We start from the raw sequence: 6309 nt of genomic DNA on the forward strand, positions 1-6309 counted from the left end.
CTCCCACCACCTTGGTTTGCGAATTATCTGAATTTAGCCCAATTTTCTGCTAAATTATTCAAAAGAATTGTTTGCTTTTTACCAACCCTGTATTTTTACAAATGGATTTTACATTTGAGTTCTTTACCAGAGAAATTGATAAACTATTTCTGGGGTTTAGGTGTTACTCATAAATATATTTTATTTTTCACAATGAATTCTTCCCTTGTTTATTTTTGGGCTGTTCCCTCAGGCTGGTTTTACATCCAGGCTGTGTGACTGAGACTTTGGAAACAAGAGAAGCAATTTCAAATAAAACAGTTGCTAATTTTAAATACTGTAAATATGCCGTTGTGGGATGTTTTAGGATATTTAAATATTTTTTTTTCCATTATCCCAATTAATTATTGTCAAACAAACACACATAGGAAGACCCTTGGCCTAAGATAGTGGAGTTAAATCCTGTGCTGGTGGCCACAATTGGAATTCCAAAGTTTTAGGTCTCACAAAGTTTTAGATCTCACCATTTTCCTGCAGTTTCCAGTGAGCACTTTCCAGCAGGGCAGCRAAGGACAGCAAGGACAGGAAGGCACAGAGGAGGTGAGACATCTGTAGGGGAAAAAAAAATAAATAAAAAAAATTATTAAACCTCATTGGGTTGGGTTCAGTGGGCTCCAAACTCAGGCTGGGGCTGGGCAGGGTGACAAGGACACAAAATCAGCCCCAGGGAACTGAGGAACATCCTCCTTTTCTGGGATAAAAGTGGGATCTCAGGTTTGTACTAGAGCCAAGATTTGGATCCCCTTGGGATTCTCATCCCAAATTTAGAGAAGGAATCGCTCTGAGGGAATGGTGGAGTGGGTCAGGTCTGTTCCCTCATGGAACATTCCTGGGCAGGGAAAGCCCTGCAGGTCCAGTGAGGCCAATTCCCCACCAGGATCAATCCCTGCTATCTGCATCAGGGACATCACCCCACATGGAAATGTGTCTTTCTCCTGAATTTGTTCCAAATGCCACCAGAGCTCTCCAGGAAACACCAAACTCCTTTGCCAAATGTTGTAATAATTACTGGCTGCATAAAACCCTTTAACAAAGGTCATTTAGACAGAATTCCAGGCCTTTTCAAACTGGAGATTAAACCAAATTAATGGAAATAGAATCTCTTAAAGAAAGAGATGGTGAATATAATTTTCAAAGTCTATTCTGACTACAGAGGGAGGCTGAACACAGGTGAAAACCRCAAAATGAAGTGATTTGAGTTGTTTTTTCCTCCCAAATCACTCTTTGTCATGAAAGAGGAGAAGCCCTCCTGATTCCTGGAGAGCAGAGCGTGTTCCTGTGGGAAAATCAGTCCCCACCACAGCTCCTGCTGTCCTGAGCATCCTCAATCCTGCTCCAGATCTTCCAGTGCCCTTTGGGTTTGTACCCAGCTCCTACAGGATCTGGGGCCACAATTGAGGGTGTGGAGAGTGCCCAGGGGAGGCAGCAGCTCCTGTGCCCAGAGAGGGCACGAGGCTCAGGGAAAGCTCGTTTTTGCTGGACAGAAATTACAGAATGATTTGGGATGGAAAAGAGCTCTGCAAATGTGGTATCCTGCTAGCAGTGCTCTGCTTCTTTGCACCCTCAGATTTCAGGCAGGATCAGCTGGAATTTCCAACAGAAGGATTMATTTGGCAACTTCTGAAAGCTGCTGGTTTCTGTCACAGAAACACGAAATTCATCAGCACRCAACCCCCATAAACCCGAAACTAAACATCCAAACTGCAGCTCAGGGTGGGGACTGCAGTGGGACCTGTGCCTTCTCCTCCATTCAGCACAGTTAAAAACTCCAAAATGGGAAAGTTTCTCCTGGTTTGAGGGGGAAGCTTCAGGATTCAGATTTTTGATGAAAACATTCAACAGTTTTCACAAAAATTATTCCAGCAGTAGATGTGGGAGAGCATCCCTTTCACCATTTCAAAATGTTATTGAAAAATAAATASCAATCTGGTCCCATAAAGGGATAATAATTGCCTGGTGACACGGGAAGAGCTCCAGGAGTGTGGGCATGACTCCAGCATGAGCTGAACTTCATGAGCATGTAAATATTGCCCTGAGAAAAAACATCCCAAAAACTACTTCAATCCCCTCTCAAATAAACAATTTACGATTTTCATTCATTTTATCTGACAGCTGCCCACAGAATAAAGAAGAAATGAGTTCTCACCGTTTCCTGGGCAGCCTCTGGAGCTGCTGGAGCTGCAGGGGAGGTTGACCTGGTGCTGTGAAGGAACCCCAGTGCTGGTGCTTTATAAATCAGACTGCAGGGAAGGAGGTGCTCCCTGGCCACAGCACCCGCAGGATTGCAACACCCCATCCAGTTCCTATTTTACATAGGGCCACAGCTACAGCCCAGAAAAAAATATTTGGGAGTCCCAGGTGAACTTCGAGGAGGAAATGAAATTACGAGATTGTCAAAATGACCTTTATGGTCTGCCAGAGTCATTTCCTTTCCTCGCTGGTTTTGTGTCTCTGATTCTGCCTCCTCCTCACCAGAGAAAGAGTGAAGAGAGACCAAATAAACTTCCAGAAAGGTCTGATGGGAAATACAGAATAAAGACAGAAAGAGAAAGTTCAATGAACTGAAATCTGTCTACCTGATAARCATGAGGGAGATAATGATGTGACCTCTAACCCCAGCTCCCACATCAATCACAAGCAAAGGGAATATTCAATTTTAATTGCTGGTTTGCAKTTGTGTGTGTTCTATGAATTGAGACTTAGGTCAGCCAGAAAATAAACAATKAGTCCTATCTTAGAGATAAAACCCTGCTATTTGCACATTATTGCGCTGCAGAGTTAAATATAATCTGAACCTGATGTTCCTTTTAGACTTTAGGCATAAGAACAGTCCTGGGCTCCACAGGGGCTTTGAAAACCAAGAGGTTTCTATTGATTTTTTAAAATTTTTTGTGAAATAATTGAATTCAATTCTCATTATTTGCCTGGCAAACCATAATACACTGCTTATATAACAAAAAAGGGTCTGAAATTCAACCTGACACACTTCAGCAATTCATGGAGAAGCACAACTCAATTCCACGTGCTTTCCAGGGCAGGGTTTCCCTGGTGCAGGAATTACAGAGCCATAATCCAGGAATGGAGTGATGGTGCCTGTTCCTACTGCTATAATCCCAGAATTGCAGAATCCCACAATCCCAGAATGGTTTGGGTTGGAAGGGACCTTAAAAATCATTTCAGTGCCATCCCATCATGGGCAGGGACACCTGCCACTGTCCCAGGGTGCTCTGAGCCCTGTCCAGCCTGGCCTTGGGCACTGCCAGGGATCCAGGGGCARCCACAGCTTCTCTGGGCACCCTGTGCCAAATTCCCAATCTCCCATCCATCCCTCCCTGCCCTCTGGCAATGGGAATCTGTTCCCTGTATCCCGGCTCTCCAGGCTGGGACAGGACCCCAACAGTTTTCCAGAAATCCCCCACATGGGTGAAACAACCCAGGCAGCCCCATATGTGCCACCTCTGGTGCCCCCAGATCAGCAAGAAATAAACCCCAAAGAGGAGCAGCCCCAATTAGAGGGGTAGCCCCAAATAGCAGGGAGCTGAACTCATGATGGGGCTCAGGAATGGGGCCTCATAATTCCTGAATTCCTGCCTCTGCCACATGGCCAGGGGACAGGGGGCAGTGAGGGGGCATCCCAAAGGGACAGAGGGGAGTTTGGGATTCTGTTTGCACCACGCTGAGAGCTCCGCACTAAAGTCCAGCCCTGCCAGGGGTTCCTTCCCTCTGCTCAGACATCCTCTGCCAAGGGATGTGGCTCCAGTGGGATCCCGGTCCTGCTCGGCAGCGGAGCTGTGACCCCATCCCATCCCATGGATCCCATCCCATGGATCCCATCCCATGGATCCCATCCCATGGATCCCATCCCATCCCATCCCATCCCATCCCATCCCATCCCATCCCATCCCATCCCATCCCAGAGCGCCCAGCCCGCTCCTCAAACACGGGAATTCCCTGTGCCGGGGCTCCGGGATGGAGCGGGGATGCGGCGGGGCGGCTCCGGGAGCGGCTCTGTTCTCTGCCAGCGGGGAGCAAAGCTGCTCCTGCACACCCCAAACGCTGAGCCCGACTCGGGGAGGGTCACTGAGCCATTCTGGGGGGATCACTGAGCCATCCCTGACACAGAACTGAACCACCGAGCGGCTCCTGCACACCCCAAACGCTGAGCCTGGATCGGGATGGGGGATCACTGAGACACCCCCGACACAAAACTGAACCACGGGGCTGCTCTCCTGGGGGATCACTGAGCCATTCTGACACAGAACTGAGCCAAGGAGCTGCTCCTGCACATCCCAAATGCTGGATCCGGGGGGTCACTGAGACACCCCGACACAGAACCGAGCCACGGAGCTGCTCCGACACACCCCAAGCTCTGAGCCTGGCGCCGGGGGAGGTTACTGAGCCATTCCCGACACAGAACCGAGCCACGGAGCTGCTCCCCTGAGATCGCAGCAGCGATGGGACGGGGCAGCGGCAGCTCAGGCACCTCCAAAGGGATCCAAACCATTCCAGGGGACAAAGCTGTCCCCTTCTCACCCCATTCCTGCCAGAGGAGCCAGCTCAAGGGAGGCTGTGCTGGGCACCAGTTCCAGCTCAGCTGCCTGTCCCCATTCCAGGCTGGGAACCTTGGGATGGGGAGCGATTTGGGGAGCGGGAGGGACTCGGGGAGCCCGGGGAGCAGGAGGGGTTTGGGAAGCAAGAGGGGGTTTGGGAAGCAGGAGGGGTTTGGGGAGCAGGAGGGGTTTGGGGCGCCCGGGGAGAAGGAGAGGATTTGGGAAGCAGGAGGGAGTTTGGGGAGCAGGAGGGGTTTGGGGAGCAGAGGGAGTTTGGGGAGCAGGAGAGGATTTGGGAAGCAGGAGGGAGTTTGGGGAGCAGGAGGGACTTGGGGAGCTCAGGGAGCTGTGACCCATCCCTGGCAGCCCCATCCTGATGGAAATGAAGCACCAAGGAGAAAGAGCCCAGCCTGGATCAGAGTTAGGCACAAAATTGTTCCTGTTCAGGACAATTTCCAGCATCCAGAATCCCTTTTGGGATAACGCCCAACAGCAAACCCACGAGAGGAAAACTGAGGAGCTGAGTTCAGCCGCTGGCAGCGGGCAGGAATAACACCGTGGGCATTTCCTGCTCCCTCCTCAGCCCATCCCACCTTCCCTGTTCCCTTCCCTGTTCCAGCCTCTCTTCCTGCACAGAAATGTGACTGATGCAGGGCTCAGACATGATCTTTAACTGCCTGCTCACCAATAGTTACTGATTAACACAAATAAATCTCGAATAATTCATACAAATAAATGCACATTTTCAGTGTGTTTGCATCAACCCTTCCTGATTCCCTTATCCCAGGACACTCAGAATGATTTGGTGCCAGAGCTTTATGGCAAAAATCCCAAAAGCCAGTCCTGGAGCGCAGACCCCTCTGCGTGGAACTTCCATGCTGGGATGGTTTGCTGTGATCCATCAGAGGAATTTTAAAACATTCAAACACAGAGATTGTGAAAAGCTCTCTCGATGACAGCCTGGTTTTCCACTATGAGCTCACTGATTCTGAAGGGAAATTTGGAGGAGAGCAGTCTCTCCCCATCTTCTCATCCCACTTCCCCTCTGACACTGACAGAGAGTGGAGCAAACCATGTCCATCTTTTACTCTAATGCCAAGGAAAAATTCCTTTTTGGCAGAAACGGCTCATTGGAAAAGAGGTTTCCTTTCTTAGGATTTTTGCTTTGTGGAATGACAAAGAAGTCACCCCAATTCAGGAAAAAAAAACCTGCATAACATAGAGAAAAGGAATGTTTCTATAAAGTGTATAATCAGTGTGATTCCTTTGTTTGGAATTCCCTTCAGCCCCTGATGGTTTTGCATGGATTTCCATTGGTAGATGAATGCAAAAGATCAAGTTTTATTACCAGGATTTTTTATGCAGTAGCACTGAGAAGGGAACACTCTCCTTTATCTGTAATTCTATATATGATTCTATAATTCTTAATCTAGAATTCAGTCACTTATGTGAATCCATCACTTATGTGTAATACTAGTGTATTGATAAATTTTCCTAAAATGTTCCTGTCATGAGCCTCTCCATGGAATCACCGAACCAAGATCCAACCTTGAGAGAAATTACAAAACAACACAGGGAAAAATACATCCAACCTCTACTAAAAAGAACCAAAAAATTGGATTTTGGTACCACTGGAGCAGCTGGCTGGGGATGTTGGGAATCTGTCCCTCCTTGGGGGCAGAGAAAGGCAAAGAGAGGTGTGACTTTTAAAAAAGGGGTT

The 6309-nt window shown here is 48.3% G+C and overlaps 1 protein-coding gene across 1 annotated transcript in view; it reads right to left on the bottom strand.

Moving 5' to 3' along the window:
• Positions 1-588, bottom strand: part of IL12B (interleukin 12B) — a 7139-nt gene extending 6551 nt beyond the window's left edge. The window contains exon 1 of the mRNA XM_057382743.1: positions 496-588. Within this exon, the coding sequence (XP_057238726.1) occupies positions 496-588 (93 nt within the window). The remainder of the gene's footprint in view (positions 1-495) is intronic.
• Positions 589-6309: the final 5721 nt, after the last annotated feature.

This window comes from Malurus melanocephalus, unplaced genomic scaffold (assembly GCF_030028575.1).
Source record: "Malurus melanocephalus ecotype Western Australia unplaced genomic scaffold, MMel_1.1 scaffold_583, whole genome shotgun sequence".
NCBI lineage: Eukaryota > Metazoa > Chordata > Aves > Passeriformes > Maluridae > Malurus > Malurus melanocephalus.